This window comes from Pelecanus crispus, chromosome W, assembly GCF_030463565.1.
Source record: "Pelecanus crispus isolate bPelCri1 chromosome W, bPelCri1.pri, whole genome shotgun sequence".
In the NCBI taxonomy this organism is placed as follows: domain Eukaryota; kingdom Metazoa; phylum Chordata; class Aves; order Pelecaniformes; family Pelecanidae; genus Pelecanus; species Pelecanus crispus.
In genome coordinates this window covers 14,427,695-14,453,491 of record NC_134675.1, presented here as the reverse complement: position 1 = coordinate 14,453,491, position 25,797 = coordinate 14,427,695, and the positions used below count along the sequence as shown (strand labels likewise).

Below are 25,797 nucleotides of genomic sequence, written 5' to 3'. Positions count from 1 at the left end.
CCAGTTTTCATAACATGATGCTAAAGCATACACACCCAACACTCAGTATACTAATTGTAAGACAACTAAATGTAAGAAACAGAAAATCCAAATAAAACAAGTCTTGAAATATCATTTTGAAAAGTGTTGTATCTGTATACATCACTTTACCCTAAGAAAGGGCTTTGTGAAGGCTCTAGTGTATTTCAGACCTAGATTTTGCAATACATTTATTGCTTAATATTAGTACCTCAGAGCTGTGAGTTGGTGTCAGCCAAATGTGAGTGACAAGTCAGTATATCTCTGAAGCTTGCTTGGGGAAGGAATTTCTGGTGTGACCATATGAATATTTGCTCTTTCGTGAATAATTTTTTTTTACAAAATGGCAAAACATTAAATGGCCTTTCAGGTTTCTTTGTTTTCATGCTAGCATTCTGATAGTATAGGATAAGAAGCAGCTGAACACCACTGTATTTCAATACACACACTTACTTTTTTTCTCTCTACCACAGGCACAGAAAACAATTACTTTTTAAGGAGCAGGGGTTACAGAGAGACTGATTGAATTAAACTTTGTACTTTTTCCACATACCAGTCATCACCAGAGGTGAACTGTGAATGCTGGAATGTCTTTATTTCCCACTTGCTGTGAGTCAACTGCAAGACAAGAAAGGCTAGAGCCAAGAGTTAGCTGTGTTAAGACCACTGGGTTTACACAAGCTTGTTTTGTTTGGATACCTAGTTGGAGGACTTTTAGATTTTTTCATTTTGAAGCATGGAAGAACTGTGGCATAAAAACAGAACAGAAAGCTAAAGAAGGATTCCTTCAAATAGAAAACAAAAGTCTGATTTGTAACTGTTCAGAGGGTAGAAGTCTGCCCTCTGCATTTATTAGCAAAGGGTAAGTTCTTTGTTCAGTGTAGCAGGGAGATAGATGTGTGTGCATGTGTGTTTTGTCTGCAAGGCACTGACAACACTGGTAATAAAACACAGGAGATATCCTAAAGGGGCCAAAAACTACATAAAACTTTCTTTCCATTTGATGTGCTTTTTTCAGCAAATCTGACTGGGGAAATGTAGGTGATGAGACAGTATGGAAAGCAAGCCACTCCCAATTCATTAAAAGCTTTGAGGAATAAGACTAGGGATATAAACTTTTGTGAAGACTTGAGTGGGAAGGCAGAAGAGTTCTCACAACATAGCTGTGACGTGTCACAGCAGCTCTTGATGCTTCTGAGACACATTGCACTAATGACAACTTTTGTGTGGGAGCCATGCTCTGTGTCCAGCAGAGCTGCAGTCATCTAAAGCTGCTAGTCACCAAGGCAAAAATATTCCTTATTATACTATAGTCCTGTCAGGAAGAATTTTCTAGCCAGCTGGAGAAGTATGGAAGCATTTATCATTGTAACTTATTCGCACAGTTGGAAATGGGATGGAGTTTGAGGAGGCCTCTGGGCTTTCTTAGTGCTTTAATGATCTGTGGTAGGCAGCAGTGCTCTTGATTGCTGATTTAGCATTATGTATCTGGGAAGGAATGCTGATGGTTTCTTCAAAGAAAATTTCTCATAGTAGACCAAGGAAATAGAAATACCACTGGGTAGCCTTTCAGTTTGTTGAGGACAAATGCTAATGATGTACCTCATCTCTAGGGACTGAAATTGCACAAATGTTGGAAATGCTGCACTGGATAAAGATATACTTGTTTGAGTTCAATCTGGAAAAAAATAAACTACTTGATGCAGTCTCACAGCTTCTCCAAGAACATACTGTAGAGGTGACAGGATGAAAAAAAAAGGATGGATCTTTCTTAGTGGCTAATGTTAGAGGGGCCTGACATCCAACAGCAAGTATCCATCATAGATCTATGGGATGAAGGAAATTGCTGATTTTTTTTTAAATTTTAATAGGCTGTTTATAGACGGACCCATTAATTTTAAAGTGCTAGTGCAACTTCTCATCATTCTCCTACCAAGAGCCTTTCATGGCTTGAGCATACTACATACTACTACAAAAGGGGAAAAAAAGGATATGCAAATTGGTAACATCAGGAGTCATAACCATATTCTGAAAACTTAAAGAAAATAGTAAGAGAAGATTACTATTCTTTCTGATTTTTATTACTAGTAGATAAAGGCATAAGAAAGGAGAGGAATGAAAAATAACTGCCAATAGTATGTAGAAACACATTTCCATTCAGTTTCAGTTTCCTTCTGTAACACTCAGCCTGTTATTATTTTCTTTGCACTTCCCAGCCATCTAATAATTGGTGAGCCACAAAAGACTATCAAAATTGACTAATCTTAGTTTTAAAGATTATGATCTTCAACAGCTTCACAGCCTATTCTTCTACTGATAAAGACAGGGATTGCCATCTTTCAGTTCATTTGTTCTTCATTTTCCCCATCTCTCTCAGAAAAAATAATCAAGAACTTTGTGTCTTTCAGCAAAACCTACTGTAATGACTTGACTACTCTTTGATGATGTTTCAATTTCAGTGCAGGCTCTGCGTGCTGACTGGGTTGCAAAGTTGTGTTGCCATACTATACCTGTTGGCCAAGAGCTGTGACCTAGTTCCAGAAGGAGAGGTTAGGTAAATTGACAAGTCTCCACGTCGAGGGTGAGTAATAGTGATGCGTACAACCACGTGCTCCAAGTAGATCACGTGGTGGTTGGGATTATCTGAACAGCCGGTGGCTTTGTAAATTGAACGAACAACACTGTCAGGCCGTATAGTTCTATAATATAAGCATATAAAAACAACATCAATGTTTCTTGCTTGTTCTTGACAACTAAATCACTTTTTCTTAGTAGTGACTGTCAGTGTTGGACAATCATTTCTGAGAAATCAGTAGCCTGTAACCCTTAGTTTTAATACTTATTTCCTAGCTGAAAATATCACCATAGTGTAATTACTTTACTGCAGTCACTGGCAATTACTGGGCTTTCTATTAAGCGCTATACTGACATGTACACGTGCTAAAAGAGGACAGTGAAGACCTGTAATAGGAATAAGCCTTTAGGACAGAGCATTTTTTTGTGGATTATTGGCCAGTTGGGATTGTCATGGGATGACAGACAGTCATTAAGTAGCAGGAAATGCCTGGCATAGCCATAGTCCTTGCTTATGTGATAGCAAGTATTACATATTAACTGTAGCAAACAGTGGGCAAACAGTATCGGACTCAGATAGTTTAAATTGGCATGGCTTCCTTGCAGACTATACCAGTTATGGACCTAGACTGTCAAGTATATCTATCAAATAAAAACTTTCCTCAATGATTTTAAGGCTTTGGAAATGTGCCTTATGACATGCTCTCTCTGCATCCACAGAGTGCATGTACAGAATACTACTCTTAAGCCTGGTTCTATAGAGACCCTATCCTAGCAAGCAAAAAACAGTTTAGTCTTAGCCTCTGAGACAGAGACTCTCCTGAGACTGTTTCAGAGTGATAATATAAGATTTTAATGAAAAGAATATTTGTCTGTTAGACACTGGACTATTGAGTTTGTACTCATCTTACAAAGATTACTGCAGTGCACTCAACTAGACATTCTTGTTCTTCAGAGCATCATCTATGCCAGTATCAATTAACATCCAGCCTGACTTGTTTTATAACTTCAGGTTTTGGGACATTCTTTAAATTCCATTCCAAGAACTGCAGGGAACAAACTTTACAGGCAAATGATCTGACATATCTGAAGGTGAGAGAGATCCTCAGTGTAGCTTTCAAAATCACCCATTAAACACAATGCAAGGGAGGGGTATATTATACCCAACTTCTTTCCATAAGTTTATGCCAGCAAGAGTTTTGGCAGCAGCTATTACTTGATTTGCCGATCTGTGTTCTCCACACACACATGCTGTGGAGGGACTGTTGTCCACTTTTCTGCTTCTATCACCATTGCTTCAGCATCCATCAGTCCAAATCCATAGAGGTGGCTCACTGCAAGGTACAAGCAGAATGCAATTATAGGATGAAACCTTGTAAAAAAACTTGTAACATTGATAAAAACTTTCATCATAGAATAATTCCGGAGATTCATATGCTAACAGCAACTGCTTTTTTTCCTACTTCTTATTTGCTTTGGCTCAAAGCTCAAAAATCTCTTCACCAGGAACATATCTAATTTGTTCACTGAATCTGTTCACTACTTTATTACAGAAGCAGCTAATGACCAGCATGAATAACATTGCCTTACCATGAGGAGGGTGGACCAGAACTGCAGAATGCCAGGGAGCACAATTGCCTCAGATTGCCCTTTGTCCAGATTCAGCCTGGTCCTCTTATATGACATAATATTAAAAGGTGTAAAGAACCGGTGAAGAATAATTTCTGTCACTCAAAAACCAAATACACACACACATGTAAATATTGAAGGCAACTGAGACACTGGATTCATGAAGGAACAGACTGTCTTTTATAACTTCTGTATGCTCTTTACTTTCCTGAGTGTAGCATGTAGATGCTCTCCTACTCTTATATGCAGCACATTCCCCACTAGCCAGCCAACCAGCTAGATCCAACATCTCCCTAAAGTTGTCTGCATGACGAAGGTAAAAAGTTATGGTATTTGAAGTCCAGGGCTTTAAAGGTAATCTGGTTTTCATGCAGAACATGTGTCTGAAAGGCTCCTTTCTCTACCTCCTTTGCACTTCTGCAGATATAGGTCAGTGAAGTTCTTGCTGGAGAGAGCTGTAACATGGCTGCTGGCCTCTGATATTATCTACTGCATGCATCACACACAGAACAGAATAATAGAATCATAGAAATGTTTAGGTTGGAAAAGACCTTTAAGATCATCAAGTCGAACCATAAACCTAAGTGGCCAAGTCCGCCACTAAACCATGTCCCTAAGCACCACGTCTACACATCTTTTAAATACCTCCAGGGATGGTGACTCAACCACTTCCCTGGGAAGCCTGTTCCAATGCTTGACAACCCTTTCCGTGAAGAAATTTTTCCTAATATCCAATCTAAACCTTCCATGGTGCAACTTGAGGCTGTTTCCTCTTGTCCTATTACTTGTTATTTGGGAGAAGAGACCAACACCCACCTCACTACAACCTCCTTTCAGGTAGTTGTAGAGAGCGATAAGGTCTCCCCTCAGCCTCCTCTTCTCCAGACCAAACAACCCCAGTTCCCTCAGCCGCTCCTCATAGGACTTGTTCTCCAGATCCTTCACTACCATGCAGTGGTACTGAGCATTCATGCCTAGAAGATAGCATCCTGTTGATGCTCATTCCTGGATGGTCCAACCTTACCTCTGCCTGCTTGCCATGCTATGGAGAGACAACAACTGTTGCCCTTGCAAGAAATTTGATGCATAGTAATTTAACTTAAAGCCTGAATGCCTTTTACTCAAAGAAGCAGAAGGCTTTAGAGAGTCATCTTTCCTTAGATGCATGTGAAAGAAGTATTGAACTTTCAAATGTAAAACTCCCAGACAAGATGAGGTATTTTCAACAGATTTGCTCTAGTCCCATAATCTTTAACTTCTTGATAATTTTGAGTACTTGATGTAACTGTCTCAAGCATTCCAGCAGCTCACAAAGAGTAAAAAGATAACTGCTTTGAATTTCTATTTAAAGATCAAGTTTAGTAAAAATGTCTAGTTTGTAAAGGGATTAGTAATAAACAGCCTTACAAAACAGACTCAAAGTTTCATTTACTGATCTTCAAATCAGCTATGTGGTTTTGGTTGCTGCTCCAATCAAAACAGAAGCTTGCAAATGAATTTTCATAAATTAGAAAGAGCTGCTCACCATGCGGTTTTATTGTGACAAATCTGTGCCCTTGGTAAAATCCTGAGGGGAGGAGGTGAAAGAAAAAAGCTTCTGGAGGGTGAAGTTTAGATCACAAATAACACTGTATTAATAAATCAGTTTATCTTGCTACCACAGACAGTGTTACCAGAAAACCCTCAGAAAAACATAAATGTTATTTTAATACTTAATGTGACAAGGCATGCAGAGGGTTTTATGAAAGCAACCTCCATTCATTGCAAAACCAGAATTCAGAGGACTCCATCCAAAAAAAACCCCAACCTTGTCAAACAAATAACGGTTCAAAGCATAAAAATAATTGGCACTTTTCCAAATATGGCAATATTGAATGCTGTCTGAAACTGCCAAATGAAGAGGGTTCTTTAAAGGAAATTCCTGCAAGGCATAGCAACTGTGTAATGAAATTGTTCTCTTTCCATCTCCTTCCCCTTCAGACACAAACTCAAGTGTGCATAGCATGGAAATGTTCATTTGGAGACAACTAAACACAGCACCTCTGCCAAATAAGGCAGGTATTGTTTTCAGAAATGAAACAAAAGGACTAGAGTATATGAAGATAATGAAATTCAACCCTCCTTCAGACTTCTGAATTCTCTTTAATGTATTCCACAAACAAATGGATGGGGAGAGAGACTTTCTATTTTTACATGTGGGTGAGGGCAGGCAGAAGAAGGGCAAGGAAGGCTTAAATGGAGAAAAATGTTCATACTGTGAAGAAGGTCCTCGTGATGGAAAACTCCCTGGTCATAAACATCATCTTGCAGAAACAACATCTTCTGATCAAAGCATATTTATCTGTGCAGTCACTTATCTATTCTTACACTGCATCCATTGGTCTGATACTTAAAATTTTAGTTAATAAACATTCTGACTCCTTCTGAGGGGGTGTAGTGCTGTCCTGTAAGAAGATATTTGCCTTTCAGAGATGGAAGGGGAATGTGAGTTTGGTATTACATAAATTGGTGGTTAAGGGACAGTCTTTTGCTGAAGGCGTCCATGGGCAGAATTGTCCTTGAATCCTCCCTCCACTCATGCAAACTGACCATTCCTATTTCTGCAAAATTGCATAAATCGTAAAACTCGGAGAAAAACTTGCCTCCTGGAACACAAAGTAAATATCAAATTTTTGCTAATGTGTCCTGGTTTTGGCTGGGATAGAGTTAATTTTCTTCCTAGTAGCAGGCATAGTGCTGTGTTTTGGATTTAGGATGAGAAGAATGTTGATAACACACTGATGTTTTTAGTTGTTGCTAAGTACTGCTTATGCTAGTCAAGGACTTTTCAGCTTCCCATGCTCTGCCAGGTGCACAAGAAACTGGGAGGGGGCACAGCCAGAATAGTTGATCCAAACTGACCAAAGGGCTATTCCATACCATATGACATCATGCTCAGTATATAAGCTGGGGGGGGGGTTGGCCGGGGAGCAGCGAAGCAATTGCATTGTGCATCACTTGCTTTGTATATTGTTATTATTATTATCATTATTATATTGTTATTATTATCATTACTATTTTACTTTATTTCAATTATTAAACTGTTCTTATCTCAACCCAGGAGTGTTTCTCACTCTTACTCCTCTGATTCTCTCCTCCATCCCACTGGGGCAGGGGGAGTGAGCGAGCAGCTGCGTGGTGCTTACTTGCTGGCTGGGGCTAAACCACGACATAATGTCTTTACTCTTCCTATCATTAAAGAAAATAACATTTCTAGGGGCTAAAGGCCATTTATTTATACCTAGACCAGTACCTCTATTAGCTCAGCATGAAATCAAGGACTGCTCAGCTGCTGGATAGACTTCCCCAGTTTTTTCATAATCCCTGTGTTTTTGTCTCAAACTGCTATTGAAAATTCAATAGCTTCCTTATTTATATACAAAGAGGATATAAAGCCACAAATCTAAAGACAGAATATATAATCCACTTGACTAAGAGAAATATGAATTTCTGGTATTGATAAATCATAACACAAAATCATGCAGACTCCAGGAAAACTGTGCCCAAACACTGAAAACACAGCCTTTCCAGCACCTCAGTGCAGCTAAATTTGTTTTGCTGCAGTTTTCATTTCCTATCATCAATATGTCTCATCAATAGTTTAGATGCTAAGCTTCCCTTGATATTCTGCTCATTTGACAAAAAGCACTGCAGGATATTTTCTCTCCACTGTATATTTTGGCCTTTAATTTTCTATACCATAAAAGCAGCATTGCAAATACAAATATTTCCTGGTATCTGTGATAACTGATAACAGATATCAAATACTAAGTCAGTAGGCAAAACAAACTGCAATACCTTCAGTTTTTCAAACCAGGAATATGCAGCTGTGCTAAACTAGACTCAGCTGTTTGATATGTAAATTGTTACGACTTGTCAATTTACGCTACCTTAGGATCTTGCTACAGCCTCATCCAGTATGAGAAATACAAAATAAGAGTCTGAAATGCCCCTTATGCTTTGGTTTTCTTAAATATTGCTTAGCAAGATGGGAAGACATGGGACTACAAAATTTTTCTTTGGGTTTTTTGCATTTGTTTTCTGTTATTCTATTCTGTAATTCAGTTGTGTGTCTGTGTGTGCATGTGTATGCGTGTAGAGAAAGAAACACTTTTCTGGCAAGTTTTGAATGGTTAGAGTCATCTGCACCAAAGCACTTAAGTGATTCTGAGCTTGTTTCCACAACAGTATTAGTGCACACATTCACCAAGGAGAGGTGATCGTGTGCAAGTGTATCTAGCACTATAGTCAGAGTGTTACCTCAAACGTATATATTTTTCTTGGATGAAATGGAAATAGTGCAGGAGTTAGTAGTTAAGAAAGGATCACAATTAGGAGTGGAAACTAACACATGAGAATTTTAGAATAATCAAGGCAGTAAATAATGGATAGGCCAGATAAGAGGGTATTAGCAATGCATGCCTCACTAATGAGTACCTCCTCAAAAGAATACAAATCTGTAGAACTTCAAGGACTGACAATGGAAACATCCTTCTACAAAGAAGGTTGTAAAGATAAAGGAAGGCCACAAATGTAAGGTCAGCAGTGATAAAAGGGAACATCTTGCCCCAGAAGATGCTGAGAAATTGGGCAATTGCCAAAGCATGGTAACTGGGGGAAAGGTAATTCTGGTAGGGGGAGATTGTGACCACCAACTCAGTTGAGGGACAAAAGGACTACCCCCCACACTCCTTTTGAGCATGCGCAGTGAATTAAAATCACACTGTAGCTTTAAAACTAAGTGGAAAAGATACAGACCAATGGAAGAAGAGGATGCTCAGTCAGTTCAATGATTAGATAGGCATGGTGTGTTAACTGTCATCTATAAATGTCAAAATGAACTTCAAGAGGTGTGCTTGATTTGTGGAAATATTCCAACTTGCACCCTGCGCAGAATAAAGCAATGTCTCCTCTCTAAACATACTTCTTGTGTTTCGGGAGTTATTTTAAATTATAGGTAACAGTAGCAAACATTTTTTTACACCTGATTAGGAAATGCATATATGTAGTCATTTGATGCCAGGTACTGTGCTTGGCAACTATGTACTTGACAACAGAGACTCAAAAATATCTGTTTTAACAGCAGTGTAAAGCTTCCCCTTTCTACTCTTTTATTTACTTCCTTTTCCTTATCAAAAAGAATTTCAGTATTTCATAGGACCATAGTCAATATTTGTTTCAGTTTTAGTTGAAGGATTTCAAATATATTAAAATGAAAAATTCTTAAGACTCTCCAGTTACTCTCATTCTATAACTACTTCAACCCAACCTACACCAATATTTATTTCACATTTGATAGTTTATTTGCAAATATAGAACTCTAACTGTATATTACTTTAAGTTTCTGTCATTTGCTTAGTATATCAAAATACTTCTAATTACAAATGGGAAAGCCAGTTGTTTGAAGAAAATTAAGGGACAAAAAAAGGAGAAATGCTACAATAACACACTGCTTAAACTATTTTTATTTTGTTTCAACATGTCTTAACTGAGAGAACATTGATCTTGAATGAGAATTCATCTTGTTTCAGCCATATCCTTAACTGCAAATTACCCTGTTTTGTGCCAACCTATGACCAGTATTCTATGATAACAGGATGTGATTTCTGAAATGCATAACTGCTTTACAAGCCAATAACACAACTGTGCAAGAATGTTCTTTTTTGCTCTTGGTTGTAAAACCAACTCCCTCATGCTTTTTAAATTAAGTACAATGTTTGCATTTTCATATTTTATACAGAACCAAAACCCAAATTTTTCAGTTTTTCAACAACGAACCCAGTCCTTCCTCCCCACACAATTCCCCTCAATCCAGGTTATTAAAATTATTAAAAATTGATATAGGCTATTAAAATTATTTTATTAATCTTACCATCACACCAGAGACAGAATGTTGTGCAATAAATTTGTTATAAAAGTGGCTGTTACAAAGGTGCACAATGAGAAATCGAGGGGTTTCTATAACTAGAAAAGTGCAAGCAGAATACTTAAAAATAGCCTTTATTAAGCTTTCAGTTGTGTTTATGTCAATTACTGATTCTTGTATCAGTACAAATAATTTCTCTAGTAATATACCAACCGTGGATTTACCTGACAATATATTTGACAAAAAAATCAACCTTCTGTATTTTATATTTTTCTGTCTGACTGAAAGCTCTTATTCATTGATAAAATAAAATATAGATCTTCCAGGACCACTGGTGGGACAGCTAGCAGAAGCTAAACTTCTAGCAGCCAGTGTAGCTTTGTGAATAGTTTCTATGTGCAGTTCTGACACTATATTACCTTCTTTGAGCCTTTGCGTCCACTTAACCCCTAAAAACCATCACTTTAAGACAGAAATTAAAGATCAATATTACATTCAAAGCCTGGCAGTAATTATTTAATTCAGGTATTTAAAACATGTATTAAGCAGGTAGACATTGGTTGACTAAAAGGACTAAAAGCAAAAGACAGTTTTGGGTCATCAGATTCAGACTCTGCTAATAATGACAGCAAATACCACCCAAATACCTTCCTCTCTCTAATAGTGACAGTAAATGCCACCCAAATACCTTCCTCTTTAACAAGCGTTAGCAGTCTCAAGGCACAGGTCAGTGGGATTCAGCCACCCCACGGTCAGTGGTCAGCACTGAGAACCTGTGTGTATCCAGTATGGCCATGCCAAGTTCTTCACTTCCTGCAGCAAGACCTGAATCAGTATCTGATTTACTTTTCAGAGCTTGTTTAGGTATGAGTAAACCATAGTAGTCTTCAGAGCACACGGTATTCTGTTGTGCCCTGCATATGGGGATATTTTCTTCAGTGTCACAGAAAGTACCAGTGCACTTCAGCAGAGTGACCAGGAAGATTGGTTTACCTCTCTACCTCTGAAGGAGCAGGGTTGCTATAAAAACAGAAAACCTGGCTACTACTAGCTGATGATTGCTAAGACAGATAAGCTGCTGCTTCTCTTGGGTTTCTGCATCAGGATTTGGATGTAAAACATAAAGCCTCTACTATAGATATAACAATTTTATAACAAAACATTTATTTATATTGCTTAAAATGAGACAACTTATGTGAATGGAATAAATCGAAGGATTATGTGCATTTAAAAGGGGAAACAATGTTTGCTGAAATAAAGTTGACTAAGGTTCATCTACAGTAATGGAAGCTATAATTTTGAAACTCCATGATAGTCATTTTATGATGCATTTTCCCAAAAAGCACAAAGATCAAAGCACAAAGATCCATTGCAAAAAATGACAGCTTGCAAATTTTCTCTAATCAAAGCAAGCTATTTTCCATTTTGTGTCTGCATCATGGAATACTTAAAAAAAAAATAAGAAACATTTCCTTTATTAGGGGCAAGTTTACCCTCGGAGGTACATTTAGGATTCCCCAATGATTTAAAAGCAGCCAAATGTACTTATCATTTCATCCCATCAAATAATAAAAACACCTTTTGCTGAGAGCCTATATGCTAGGCTTCATCTCAGAACAGATGATGATAGATGAGTTAAAGGAACTGTAAGTGGAAATGCTGACAGATTGTTAGGAGGAGACACAAAGATACCATTTCTGTGCTGTTAGATGTTATCAGACACATGGTGCAGAACTTCTGTCTTGCACAATGGCTGTGTTTGTTCAGAGGTGTTGGTGCTCCAGAGGAATATTTACACTTGAATTCCTGACTGAGTATAGGGCTGCAGCAGGATTTTGGCAGAGAAAGGTTATATATAAATGTGCATACAGTTGTAATTAAGTGCTTTGCAAATTTTTAGAACTGAAATGATACCAACCTCATCCCAAAGCACAGAAAATATTAATTAAGAAAATAGACTTCACACTGTCCCGGTAGTTCTATACAGTAGATACAGATCAGTAACCTGAGGCAAAAAGAAGTTAAACAATCATCCAAGTTTACACAGATAGTTGGACCAGTAACACTGTTAACAGACCTTGTGGATGAATTTCTGCATCCACTGAGTTAATAGCAACACTACCATTGATTTGCATGAGTTGTTTTTTCCAGAAGGAGAGAGTGATACAGTTATACACAACTTCAGGCATCTAACTGATCTGAATTGTTCTATGGAGGCCCTTATCTTTCCCATTTATTAAACAGGGACCATAGGCTCCTTGATGCTCTAGATCCTACCAAGATGCTCTAAATACCTAACTGGCCTGAATCCCAGTCCCACTAAAGCAGACACTCTCTGATAATAAAACAATTGCCAGTTTTGTAATCACTGAAAACGAAATATAACAATGCAACAGCAACAAAGAGCTTTGGTCTTCCCAAAGGGAGGTGTTTGTTGTTTTTTTAAAAAGACAGAACTATCCCCCCGCATAAGATGTTTACGTAGTTTGTCATGGATGTAAACGAGAAATGTGGGCTTCATTGCCTATAAGTAAAGCATTCTGCTTTGGAGAATTGTACTGGTTTATCATTCACTTTTTAATTCAGTGTTCCTCGTTTTTCTTTCTTAATACTGCAAAATGGAAGTCTACATTTCATATTAAGTGGTAGACTCTGAGGTTATGTGTCCACAGGGGAAGACTCTGTTCCTCCCTTTCCCCTCCACCCAATCTTTTGCAGACTTTTGCTAAAGGTCTGAATTGGGCTTTTTAAAAGAAAGTAATGTCAAAGGTTATTATTCCCATGGTCTGTGTACTGTTATTGTCCATCCTCTTGGCAATGCCTGGAATACTAGGATCTGCAGAGTATAGTAATTGTGCATATCTTTGTATCTAGGACAGATGGACATCAAGACTGTAAGTTGTTGAGCAGAGGCACTATCTTTTAAAATTCTTTGTCTATTGTGCTGATCATGGATTGGTGATGATTCTGAGTGCTATTCTAATAGAAATTTAAAGCCTAATTTAGCCTTTTGTCTGCTGTTATTCCTGGTTTAGAACCATTTCATTTACATTTTAAAACAGGTGTAAATTGGGCTCACAATAGGAAAGCAACCAACTGTAGCACAAAATGTCAATCTACTTTTCTTTAAGTATCCATGCATAAGCCTGAAGTTTCTGCTTAGATTCCAGTTTAAATTCACAACTCCATTCTTTGCTTTTTAGAGCCAGCAGGTAACAGAGTGCTGCAGAGTCGGTGAGTAATGAGAAGCTTTGACAATGAAGAGTTTGAAGCTGGGAGAAGTGACAACTCCCTAGCTTCTCTGAGAGATTCTCCTCCTTTGTACATCTCCATCTCTGGAACTATACAGATATATTCCTCATCTTACATGTCTTTCAACCAAAAGAAAATTTGGGTAGATCTCAATTTGTGCTGGGGAAAAAGAAAAAAAAAACCAGAACAACCCAACAATCATGGTTTAGGCTGCAGAATCCAATATATTTTCCATGTACCTTCCCCAAATCCCAAGGAGAATTTTTAGGTCTCACTCAAGGCTAGCAGAATTCAGATACCAGGCAATTTCTTTGGGTTTAAAATATGAAACACTGAAAAATTCCTAATGCAATTTTAATATTACATTTTAAAACATTATTTATAGCTTCTAGCTGAATCAAAAAACATCTAGAAAGCTTGCATTGACCAGAAAATAAAATACCATAATAATTTTAAACTTTCCACTAAAAAAATACATTTTATGCCCTTTGTCCTCAACTCTCTTCATTTCCAAATCCCACCTCCAATATTTTCTTTAACTACAGCAATGCTCTCTGTAAGAAGCAACAATAAAGGTGATGGTATTGACTCTTTGATTTCTATGATATTTAAATGTGGTTGTGAAATTCCTGAGGGGACACACCTTTTCCTATCGCACATACACATGTCAATGTTGGGGAGAGACGTGGGGGCACTTCTGCTCACTGTTAGGCTAGCTAATTAATTATTAATTAAAATTAATAATTTTAGCTGGTTTGCTTGCCTGCTTTCCTGGTGCTAAACTGAATGCTACCCTGTGTTCCAACAACTACCAAGCAGGGGCTACAAGGTGAAAAGTGTTCAGATTAATCTAACCAGTCCACCTAATATAAGACTAATGCCTAGTTATGCGAGTGAGTGTCAACATATCTCTCAGACTTTAAATCCACATAGGTTGAAGACTTTGTCATGTATGTGTAAGATATGGGTCGATTGTCTTTTGGAAAATGTATTTGCTTTTCCAGACTCTTACTCTCTGTTGCCTACTCAAGATTCTGGTTTGTGTGCCTCACATTTGGAAATGGCATGCTATATACTTGTTTCTTCATAAATGTAATTCCCTCAATATTAAAATCCTGTGGCTTAATGCCTGGCAAATAGATCATAGAATCACAGAATATCTCGAGTTGGAAGGGACCCATAAGGATCATTGAGTCCAACTCCCTGCTCCTCGCAGGACTACCTAAAACTAAACCATATGACTAAGAGCATCATCCAGACGCTCCTTGAACTCGGACAGGCTTGGTGCCGTGACCACTTCCCTGGGGAGTCTGTTCCAGTGATCAACCACCTTCTCAGTGAAGAACCTTTTCCTAAGGTCCAATCTGAACTTCCCTGACACAGCTTCGTACCATTTCCACGTGTCCTATCGCTGGTCACTAGAGAGAGGAGATCAGCACCTCCCCCTCCGCTGCCCCACTTGAGGAAGTTGTAGACTGCAATGAGGTCACCCCTCAGCCTTCTCTTCTCCAAGCTGAACAAGCCAAGTGACCTCAGCTGCTCCTCATAAGTCTTGCCCTTGAGGCCTTTCACCATCTTGGTCGCCCTCCTCTGAACATACTCTAATAGTTTGATGTCCTTGCCAGGTTCTTCTTCTGATGTTATCATTACACCAGTAGTTTAGAGAGTGACACTGCTGAGCTAGAGCCTTTTTCAAAGACTAATGTGTTTGGAAGCAAAATCTAGCTTAAAAGGATTCCCTGGGTGGTGTAAAGCCGCAGAAATAGCTCTGTGTCATGGCTTGGCAGTGAATCTATGGGCCTGCTGAGAGGAGTGAGTGGCCAGAGGACATGGCCCTAGGGGTATTCCTGGTGAGGAAACATTGCCTTGAGCCAACAAAGCCCCCGGAAAGTGAGAGAAATAATTCATGTGAGATTTAATTTGCCAATGTTCCTCAACAAGTGGAACCTAGAAGACACTGACAGCAGAGTTGTCTTCCTGAAAACACCAGCTTCATTTTTTAATCACAAAAAATCATTAGTCTAACTTGCATAGGATACAGTCTGCTCCACTCTTAGAAAGTAAAATTGATGCAATTTAATGTGTTTGGTGTTAGCTAGCCAAACAACCCAAAACTGACAGCCAAACTCCCCAAAACTGACAGCCAAACTCAAAGCCCATGTTCTACATACTCCGTGCACCATGTGTATGGGCTGTAGGGGCCCAGAAATGTCTTGAAATGGAAAAAAGTGGCTAGAGTTTTGATTTTCATTTATCTTTCAGTGGCATTTTTTTTCACTGTACTGAAGTGTTATTATCTGCACTTTAGAGCCAAAACGACTGAAGGATGTTCTCTAAAATCTCTGTGCAAATTAATAGTATCCCTTCACTCTGAATGGTCTGTTTCCTCAGAGAATTTTTTATGACAGTATATGGAGCTTCAGTTACATATAAAGAATTGTTCAGATGATTTGATCATTTTTCTTAAAACTGCAGTGTTTCATTTTGTTTCTTTCAACCTAGAAACAAATCGGCATTAACGCAGTGTTCCCTTTTTATGAATGCAGTGAAAGCTCTATTGTCGACCAAACAATTGACAGAACAATGAGCTTTTGCATACCAATCTGCCATAGCAGAAACAGTTGGACAATTTTGGTATCTTCACAAAAAGAGATATTCTCTAGTATTTTTCTAACTAAGTGGTTAATTAGTGTCGTGGTTTAGCCCCAGCCAGCAACTAAGCACCACGCAGCTGCTCGCTCACTCCCCCTACCCTGATGGGATGGGGGAGAGAATCGGAGGAGTAAGAGTGAGAAACACTCCTGGGTGGAGATAAGAACAGTTTAATAATTGAAATAAAGTAAAATAGTAATGATAATAATAATAATAACAATATAATAACAATATACAAAGCAAGTGATGCACAATGCAATTGCTCATCACCCGCCGACCGATACCCAGACAGTTCCCGAGCAGTGATCGCTGCTCCCCGGCCAACCCCCCCCCCAGCTTATATACTGAGCATGACGTCATATGGTATGGAATAGCCCTTTGGTCAGTTTGGATCAACTATTATGGCTGTGCCCCCTCCCAGTTTTCTTGTGCACCTGGCAAAGCATGGGAAGCTGAAAAGTCAAAACAAGGACACATTAGCAAAATAGGAATAACAGCAGCTAATTGTCCTGGTTTCGGCTGGGACAGAGTTAATTTTCTTCCTAGTAGCTGGCATAGTGCTGTGTTTTGGATTTAGAATGAGAAGAATGTTGATAACACACTGATGTTTTAGTTGTTGCTAAGTACTGCTTATGCTAGTCAAGGACTTTTCAGCTCCCCATGCTCTGCCAGGTGCACAAGAAACTGGGAGGGGGCACAGCCAGAATAGTTGATCCAAACTGACCAAAGGGCTATTCCATACCATATGAAATCATGCTCAGTTTATAAACTGGGCGGGGGGGGGGGGGGGGGGGGGGGGGGTGTTGGCCGGGGAGCAGCGATCGCTGCTCGGGAACTGTCTGGGTATCGGTCGGCGGGTGGTGAGCAATTGCATTGTGCATCACTTGCTTTGCATGTTGTTATTATATTGTTATTATTATTATTATCATTACCATTTTACTTTATTTCAATTATTAAACTGTTCTTATCTCAACCCAGGAGTGTTTCTCACTCTTACTCCTCCGATTCTCTCCCCCATCCCATTGGGGTAGGGGGAGTGAGCGAGCAGCTGCGTGGTGCTTAGTTGCTGGCTGGGGCTAAACCACGACAGCTGCTTAATTATTTAAAAAAACCTCTGATTTTGAAGCCAAATTGTGTCGAATTGATCTCTTTATTTAGTGACAAATTATATTTATAACTGACTAGAAGAAAAATGCTCTAAAATGACTATTCGATCTTTCTTTTTGAGACTATCAAGTAATAAATTCCTGTGTACAGATACCTGCTGGCTGAAAACAAAACAAAAAAATAACAATAAAAAATTCTTGCCTCTTCCTTTCTTTATTCGGTTGACATACATTTAATGAATGCTGTTTACTTGCCAGAAAATGAAACAAATAACTGGCATTGCTTAAGCAAATCACTGTCTGGCTCAAGTGCTTTTCATGAAACAATCTTTCTTTTTATTAATGTTAGACAGAAATATGGAGATCTTGCAATCAATAACAACATCTGTGAGCTCCTTCTGTGTGTTCTGCAACAAAGACTGCAAAGGAATATAGTGAGGGACAATGTTGCCGTGCACCCTGGAAAAACATCCCACTGAAAAGGCATGCTGACCCACTTTCAACTACCAGCTTTTGCTGACCCTTTGCTGAGTGAGAGGTTCTTCCAAGTTTTTGTTGGTTTTACCCTTTCAGTTCTCATTTCTAAAGCAGCAAGTCTGTCTCTCCTTTTCTCCTCATTTTTTTCTTTCTTCCCCAGCATGCATGGAAGAAAGGCAGATTGTTTCTTGTGACTCTCTTTGCTTTAGTTAATTAAAAAAAAAAAAAAAAAGCTTAGAATCATAGAATCGTTTAGGTTGGAAAAGACCTTTAAGATCATCCAGTCCAACCATTAACCTAACACTACCAAGTCCACCACTAAACCAGTTAAGGGTAGAGTAATAATTAATTTCATGTTTCATGGCTTGGTGGCTGGATTATTTTTTAATGAAAGTAAAACTAGAATAGAATCATTAAGGTTGGAAAGGACCTCTAAGATCATCAGTCCAACCATCAACCCAACACCACCATGCCTACTAAACCATGTCCCAAAGTGCCATGTCTACATGTCTTTAAAATACCTCCAGGGATGGTGACTCAACCACTTCCTTGGGCAGCCTGTTCCAATGCTTGACCACCCTTTCCGTGAAGAAATTTTTCCTAATATCCAATCTAAACCTCCCCTGGCGCAGCTTGAGCCCATTTCCTCTCGTCCTATCGCTAACTACTTGGGAGAAGAGACCAACACCCACCTCACTACAACTTCCTTTCAGGTAGTTGTAGAGAGCAATAAGATAATCTTCCTCACCCTTACCTTGTTAAGAACATGCCTTGGAAGAAACATGGATCTTGTCATCAACAAAATTATGATACATTTCCTTAAGGAACTCAGATTAGAGTAATTTATCTACTAAAAAACATTCTTTAATTGTTACTCTTGGCAACAGTGAAGGATAATAGTCAAATATTATCCTAAATATTACCATATGCAATAGTAACATACTATTTCAGTCTTGCCAGCAGTGGTGTGCAAACACCGAGTCCAGTTTTGAACATTGTGATTTAATCTAAATCTTTTGCTTTTTCTTTTTCCAAAACCAACAGAGGTTTAGAGAGCTGGATTTTTATTGGAAGCATTTGCTCAGCCTAACTTGCCAAGATAATTATAGTTAAAACTAGTGCTTTTATTTGACTTAAAGTTGATTCCTGAGCTCCATAGAGGTTGAGGCAGTTTGTCTTCCTCTTTTTCAATTCCACCATGGAGTCTACAGTGGAATTCTGCCAGGTCAAGTTGTATTTCCTGACTCCCAGTCCCCCAGTTGATCTTATCTGTGTTCATGATTTTGCACAAGTGGAGGAAAAACCTTTTTCACCCTTTTTCTTCTATATATATCTGTTACAACAAATAGAAAAATGTGTGGCTCCAAGGATTCAGATTAAGCTAGCTAGTGGTGTAACAGTCCATGTCCTGCTGCCAATGCTGTTAATGATAGTGTGTTAGTGTGACTTCTCTTTTGCTAATGAGTGACAGCTGCTGTGAAGTGAATCATAGACTGTTTGCCTCTCTCAGGAACCAAGTGGAAAAACACAAAGAGATAGAATTTTGAAAGTGAGTTAGTGAAAAAAAGCAACTCTATTTTATGCTACTTGAAAAATATTGTTTGAATTTCAGATAGCCAGTCATGATTTCTTGCCAAAACTTTTGAAATACTGGGTTATGTTTCACAATAACAAATACTGTAATGTTATCATAATTAAGGTATTATTTCTCACTGTATGTGTTTTTGCGTGTGGGCGTGTGCTTGTTGTAAATGGGCCAAAACCAAGTCAAAACCTTCACATGGTGAAGGGGTTGGAGTCAAATACCCATTTCTAAATCTATACTTTGTAGTTAGAGTCTGGTTTGGATCCAAAAATAAAAGTTGTTTTGTTTGGTTTCTATTCAGTTGCAGCAGAAATGTAATAGGTCAGAATGATATATTAAAGATGCTCTATGGTAGCAGTGCCTTGATCTAGAATAGATTAACACTAGGCTTCAGTTATAAAATGAAACTAGTGTAAGGATTTGATGGTTCTTATATATTATATTCTGGTCTCAATAGATCCTAGCACAAAATAGTTCAAATCTCAAGACATATGCTCATCTTAAAAGAAGTTCTGCAGTCTTGGGCAGATTTCTCATGAAAGAAGAATCAGAAATAAGACATTCTGTGGGTTTTTTAGATGCAATCCAGACTGAAAGCAGTTAAGAGTTTAGTGAATGTGAATCAGAAGCCAACCCATGTTGAAATACAACATTGTATGGATTCAAGGTCCAGTTTTAACCCATCTTATATGTCTTATTTAGTGGCACAATTGTGTACTTCTGCTCACATTCTAGAAGATACAGCCTAAAGAGGTAATTTTAATACAAAAATATAAGACACTACAAAATTTTAGAAACATACATTAGAGCTAATTGAAGAGTATTTCTGTCCCATTAAAAATCTTGATAACTCAACATTTGTTTTTGTCCTAAAACTTAACTATAGAAAAATGTAGGGTGATTAATATAATTCTGAAATTTGAGAATACTGTTTTGTCATTTTTTAATCAAAATTGTCAGCTATCCTAAATGAGAATGTGTCCTGAATCCAGTAACTGCTGCAACTCCACCTCTAGGCTATTTTATGAGTATACTAGCTATACAAAGATAAATTTTAAAACACCTCATTTACTTAGTTTTCTGCCAGAATTGCACAAATTAGAACCAAAAGGGACTGGTCAATGCCTTTTGTAGCTGCATTTTTTGTTTTAGCCATTTTTAGAGCATTTCTTTATAAAAGAGAAGATAGGCCCCTTTTGTTAATGGAAAGACTCAAAGCTATGCACAACACAGGGTCAACCAAACTACTTGAGATTATTTCCTCTTAAAAAAAATGTCAAAAATTATGTTGCCTCTGATGACAAAGAAGAAAGGAAGCTCTCACCCTTATAACCAGCTGCATTGGTTTTCCAGTCATTAGCATTCAGATGTCCTGTACGTGAAGTCCTGACAATAATATGCTGTATGTCTCTCCAGGTCAGAAATGGACTATGAAAAGGGGGAAAGACAAAATAAAAAAATCAGACATTTTACCAGAATGGAGGGATAAAATATCCAAACAAAAAAAAATTGCAATTTCTCTTCCCTGCTCTCCTTTGTTCTATTCAAAATAGCATGTCCTAATTTTACAAAATTACTACATAAAATTGTATATTCAGCTAGGAGGTTTGCATTAAGCAGACTATAAAGATATATGAGCAGTATTCTATTGTATAAAATTTCTAATGCTTTGCTGAGCAAGGGGACAAAAAGGAGTACATTTCACCCAGAGGTAATTTGTACGACCACCAACCACTGTATGTGATTACCTACCTTGACCAGTGCGAAGCTAAAGCAAAACAAATTGATGGCTCACTGAATAGGTTTATTAAATCTTAGTAACTAAGCCCTCAAGCTGGAAATTCCTTTAGGCTTTCAACTCCTATTGAAGCTATTTCAGATGACTCTGTTGTTATTCACTTGTCTATTACCCTGGGTCTTGGAATTTGCTGTAGCTCCACATATTCTTTAAGAAGCCCAAATTGCCAGTACTGAATTTAAATAGTTCCAGAGCAAGTGTCTGATAGTACAGAGGTGAATTCCTTAAACGGATTCCTAATAACTTGTCTGCCATGACAGTGAAAGACAATATATCCTTACTATGAAATTAGACTATGAGTCTAGTTATTAGAAATTTCAGCGAGAATTTATTTGGGAAACAGATATAGGGTAATAAGAAACATACAGAAATATCCAATTCTTCTGAGTCCCCCTGACATTGGAAGACAGAAAAATCTCACTCAACTCTGTTTGATGTGCACAGGCGAATACTGTCTCGGTTGGCTTCTGCCTGCCCCCCCCCCAAGAAACAATTGAATACATGTTCAGGAGAAGGCAGTAGGAACACAGAAGTTATTGCAAACCTGTAATTGACCCGTTTATAGAAAAACTTGCCCCTATCTCATCCTCAGTGCACATATAGATGTATATTGATGGGTATTAAGGAAAAGGGAGTTCACCTGTCTGGGTGGAAATACAGAAAATGAAAACCAATTATGTTTCAGAACCATGGTCTATAATTCTATATAATGGAGAAAAACTTGGGATTTAAAGGACATTCACTCACATATGACTTTTACAAATTTTACTTTACAATAGCCTTATAATCTATATGCTTCAAATCTAGTAGGAGTTGCCAAGAAAAAATCAGGCTTCTTTTATGCAACTAGGTTGTAAGGGACAGTCCAAAGAAGGGTACTGAACCATTTAACTATACACATTTTGCATGCTTCCCTTGCAGTAATACCATTTTATTTCTAAGTGTATCTTTTCCTTTACAGAACATTTCCCAGTGGGTGTGTGGGGCCCATGGGTATGCTGATACAACCTAGCACCTTTCTAGCTACAGTTGGCACATCACAGGAAGTGGTGTATATTTTTCTGGCATCAACACAAAAAGTCCTGTTTATGCTAGCTGTTGAAACATAAAGTGGAGCTGGAATAATCCGAAGAAGGAAGATGATTTATAATTGAATCTTTAATTAATTGTAGCCAGATTTTTTTGTAATTTCTTCTAAGCTGTGTAAATTTGTGACCCTTTAATTTCTCTGTGTCTGTGTACAAGGTATGAGGGTACTCTTATGTTTAAATTATTATGTTATTTTTAAGGAGAGCTGATGCCTTCTGGCCCTGAACATTTATTAAAACATGAATATGCCCATAGATACAGTTTTACCTTAAGGTGGAATTTCTCACACTAGACCGTTGGACTAGAATGACAGTAATACTTCATAGAATCATAGAATGCTTTGGGTTGGAAGGGACCTTTAGAGATCATCTAGCCCAATCCCCCTGCAGTGAGCAGGGACATCTTTAACTAGATCAGGTTGCTCAGAGCCCCATCCAACCTGACCTTGAATGTTTCTAGGGATAATTTATCCACCTGAGCTGGTAAAAACAACTGCAAAAAAAGGAAATGTCATTCATGAGCATTAAGGGCTTGGACTGTTACGTAACATGCTTCAAAAAACAAAAAAATCAATAAGATATTATACCAGCTCAGGAATTCTATTGGGAGCCTGTATAAAGTCTTAGAAAAACATGTTTCAGGCCTTCAGGAAGACCTCCAGGAATCTCAAGAGCTGCATTCTTTATAATCTGGGATCTAAACAATCTGTAATTACATAAAGCAAGCTGTCCGTGCTACTGGTAAAAAATAAGGCACTAAAATACTATCAACTTTAAAAGGAGAGTTTCAAGATAGGGTATACTCAACTGATTATTTAAAGAGGAATGGTAGATAAAGGATATAAGGATATAGTAGCCTACACTTGATAATACTAAACTCCCATAAATTGGAATTAGTCATCCAGTCAGAAAATGAGATTATGTACCAAAATCAAGGTTTACTTTTAAAAACAAAACCCATGTCAGATCTTGAAAACTGAGCCATTCACTATTGTATCTACCATCCTTATCTAATCATAAAAAATAATGCAAGAATTTCTGGGGCAGAAAACCTTTGATCAAAGGTCTGATTTCCAGGACACAAAAAGGTGTATAGTTAAATCAATGTCTCTTATACAGTCTCCACATCTGTTTGCTTACTCTAGTATTCATGAGATATATGTTTTTATATTTTCTTCTCAAGGAATGATGGTTTGTTACATCTAATAGGTTTAACATCATAAGAACAACATTCAAACCGATTTCTATAGCGTACTATAGGACCTTCACTACACTAAGAATTGCATTATTGCCAGATTGAAATTTCCTCTCTAAAGTAGACACCTCATTTAAAACACAATAAGTCAATAAGTCTGCAATTGTTTGCCCATAATTTCTTCCAGACACTTTAACAACAACAACAAAAAAAAGAAACTGGGATCAAGTCAAAATAGCAGTTCATTTGGAGAAAGAAGAAGGATTTTTTGTTTTGTTTTTAAACAGGGCAGTCTAGCAGCCAATTTTAAAGCATCTGAAAAAATCACAGAAATATTTGTAAAACATGTCAAAATTGCATCCTGAGTAAACAGCTGTTAGCCATGTGGGCCACAGATACAGACAAGATGTCATTGATGTTAATTGGTTTACCACTTGATTAATCTCAGAAGAATTAATGGCTAAACATCTTGAAATGAACAAATACATTACCGAGAACAGTACTAACTCTGCTTGATAACGGATTGATTTAAAAAACTGGGCAATTTCCTTCCAAGAAAAAATTTTTTATGGATCTCATCTGAAATTGTCTTGGGATTATACATACCAGACAATACTCAAAATCATGTCAGAATAAGCAGAAGTGAGAAAAATTAGATACAAAATTGTTTGTCTGACAGACAAAAAATAATGTATGTTGTGTCCTCAATAAACTATTTATACTCTGAGATACAGCCCTCTTCTTTCAGGCTTCTCAAAATGTTTATGAAAAAAGGTAAATGAAAAAAAATTAAACAGAACAAGTATATAAAATTATATTACAGTAATATTCATTTGAGATGAAACTGTATCTTTAAACAAGAACAAATATCATTATTCAAGCTGCTTAGAAATAGTAGATCATCATTTTTGGCCAAATCTGATTTCTTCATTACACAAGTGGTCTCCCTAGTGACAATTGGTCTAATCCTGGAAAAAGTAAAGAATTCAGGCTCTATTCTTTTTCCATAATGATACAGTGCCAAAAATAACTGTTCAAAATAAATAATCAGTGCAAGAGGGACAATAAGCAAAAAATACCACTGAATACAATAATGATACAAATGGGGTGAAAATTTAGTTTTGCCTTTTTAGCAAAATGATATTGCTAACAAAATGAATAATGATTTCCACATTATTTTCATAACCAGCAGTTTGAATGTGACAATGGGTTCATGAATGGGTTCATGAAAGGCAGGTCCTGCTTGACCAAGCTGATCTCCTTTTAAGACCTGGTGACCCGCCTGGTGGATGAAGGAAAGGCTGTGGATATCATCTACCTGGATTTTAGCAAAGCCTTTGACACAGTCTCCCATAGCATTCTCCTTGGGAAGCTGGCAGCTCATGGCTTGGAGGGGCATACTATTCACTGGGTAAAAAACTGGTTGGGTGGCCGAGCCCAGAGAGTAGTGGTGAATGGAGTTAAGTCCAGTTGGCGGCCGGTCATGAGCGGTGTTCCCCAGGGCTCCGTTTTGGGGCCAGTTCTGTTTAATGTCTTTATCAATCCTCTGGATGCGGGGACTGAGTGTGCCCTCAGTAAGTTTGCAGATGACACCCAACTGGGTGGGAGTGTCGATCTGCTGGAGGGTAGGATGGCCCTGCAGAGGGACCTGGACAAGCTGGACCGATGGGCCGAGGCCAACTGTATGAGGTTCAACAAGGCCAAGTGCCAGGTCCTGCACTTGGGTCACAACAACCCCATGCAACGTTACAGGCTTGGGGAAGAGTGGCTGGAAAGCTGCCTGGCCAAAAAGGACCTGGGGGTGCTTTTCTAATTTCCTCCCTGCATGACCTAACAAGATCCCTGTACTCTTCCTGAGTTGCCCGACCCTTCTTCCAAAGGCAGTAGACTCTCCTTTTTTCCCTGAGTCCCCGCAAAAGCTCCCTGTTCAGCCAGGCCGGTCATCTTCCCTGCCAGTTGGTCTTACGGCACATGGGGACAGCCCGCTCCTGCGCCCTTAAGACTTCCTTCTTCCTGGACCCCTTTGCCCTTCAGGACTGCCTTCCAAGGGACTTTCCCAACCAGCGTCCTGAATAGGCCAAAGTCTGCCCTCTGGAAGTCCATGGTAACAGTTTTGCTGCCCCTCCTCTTTACACCGCCAAGAATTGAAAACTCTATCATGTCGTGGTCGCTAAGCCCAAGACGGCCTCCAACCACGACATCTCCCACAAGCCCTTCTCTGTTTGTAAACAGCAGGTCAAGTGAGGCACCTCCCCTGGTAGGCTTGCTTACCAGCCGCATCAGAAAGTTATCCTCCACATATTCCAGGAACTTCTGAGACTGTTGCCTCTCTGCTGTGTTGTATTTCCAGCAGATGTCCGGCAAGTTGAAGTCCCCCATGAGAACAAGGGCTAGCGATTGCGAGACTTCTGCCAGCCGCTTGTAGAACGCTTCATCTATCTCTACATACTGGTTGGGTGGTCTATAGCAGACTCCCAACAGGACATCCGCCTTGTTAGCCTTCCCTAGTCCTGCTGGC

General features: G+C 38.5%; 1 protein-coding gene across 1 annotated transcript in view; it reads right to left on the bottom strand.

Moving 5' to 3' along the window:
• The window catches only part of LOC104036601 (proprotein convertase subtilisin/kexin type 5), a 252,794-nt gene that overhangs the window by 26,969 nt on the left and 200,028 nt on the right, over positions 1-25,797 (bottom strand). Inside the window, exons 10-12 of the mRNA XM_075725548.1 lie at positions 20,523-20,626; positions 3,809-3,926; positions 2,529-2,717 (exon numbers count right to left, since the gene is read on the bottom strand). Of these exons, the coding sequence (XP_075581663.1) occupies positions 2,529-2,717; positions 3,809-3,926; positions 20,523-20,626 (411 nt within the window). The remainder of the gene's footprint in view (positions 1-2,528; positions 2,718-3,808; positions 3,927-20,522; positions 20,627-25,797) is intronic.